Genomic DNA, 1,233 nt, shown 5'->3' with positions numbered 1-1,233 from the left:
TGTTTAAAAGAATAATTTATTAGAAAGTCCTCTACAAACCAGTTTCAGCACAGGGGATGCATTTACTAGAGGCAGAAGAATCAGAAACATGGCAGTTCCCCGAAACTGGGAAGGCTGTTGCCTGCCTGTTGCTGCTGTCCGTGTCCAGGGACAGCCCTGGGCTCCATACCCACATCTGCACTACAGGACTGGGGCTAGAACAAGAGCTCCTACTTGAGGTAAGGAGGCTTTTATAAGGAATTTGTTACATGTTCATTGCATGTTCATTTATAAAATACAGATGGGACTATGCAGGATGGTGGGGAGGAGCAGATAAAATCACAAGGACATCAGCACCATGCTGGACCCAAAAGAATACATGGGATCTAAGCTGTAGTTACTGGAGGGTGATGTAGGGGAGTTATCCAAGCGAGGAAGATCCAAAAGGTGAGTTTTCCCTTAGGTCTAAAAGAATAACCTGTATAAAGTTTTATTTCCAGAGTTCTCCCAAAGGTTTATTCTGAACCTCCTGCATGGTTTCCTCTGCAACGGACTTGATTTCTCTGTGCAAGTCTTCTACGCTCTTTGAAGCATCCATTGTCTGTTTCCAAGACAAAAAATGCAGAAACGTGTTCCTCAATTACCAATACCAAATGAGAAAAACTCACCTCACTGTTATATTTGCTCCCCCTGTTACTCAATATTGTTACTATTCATGAGCAGTGAAAGGAGCAAATTACACCTCCTGTGCACTATTTCTGGAGTGGAATTGGAAAAATATTTCATTTAGGAATAGACATTTAAGAAGTAGATGTGGAGCTGGATGAAGGGAAACAGAAGAAACTGCTGCTGCTGCTGCATGTTGTTTGCTGACAGTCTTTAGGGCATATGACCTAAAGGCAGTGATCAAAAGGGACTTCACGGCACTGGGGCGATTGGTTGAAGGAGCAGGAGCACAGGTAGTGTTTTCCTCAATCCCTACAGTGGCAGGGAAGAATACTGAAAGGAACAGGAAAACACACCTGATCAACCCGTGGCTCAGGGGCTGGTGCCATCAGCGGAATTTTGGCTTTTTTGATCATGGGGAGGTTTACACGGCACCGGGCCTGCTGGCGACAGATGGAGTTCAGCTGTCTCACAGGGGAAAAGGATTCTCACTCATGAATTGGCAGGGCGCATCAAGAGGGCTTTAAACTAGGTTCAAAGGGGGAAGGGGATAAAACCAGGCTCACTAGAGATGAGCCTAGGGGTGGC

General features: G+C 45.5%; 1 protein-coding gene across 1 annotated transcript in view; it reads right to left on the bottom strand.

The window, feature by feature from the left end:
* DTYMK (deoxythymidylate kinase) overlaps positions 1-1,233 on the bottom strand; it is a gene marked incomplete at its 5' end in the record, with an annotated part of 9,598 nt that continues 8,365 nt past the window's right edge. The window contains one exon of the mRNA XM_009285017.1: positions 1-580. Within this exon, the coding sequence (XP_009283292.1) occupies positions 470-580 (111 nt within the window). The remainder of the gene's footprint in view (positions 581-1,233) is intronic.

The sequence above is a fragment of the Aptenodytes forsteri genome, unplaced genomic scaffold (genome assembly GCF_000699145.1).
Source record: "Aptenodytes forsteri isolate BGI_AS27 unplaced genomic scaffold, ASM69914v1 Scaffold679, whole genome shotgun sequence".
NCBI classification, from domain to species: Eukaryota; Metazoa; Chordata; class Aves; order Sphenisciformes; family Spheniscidae; genus Aptenodytes; species Aptenodytes forsteri.
This window is presented reverse-complemented; position numbering and strand designations above follow the sequence as displayed.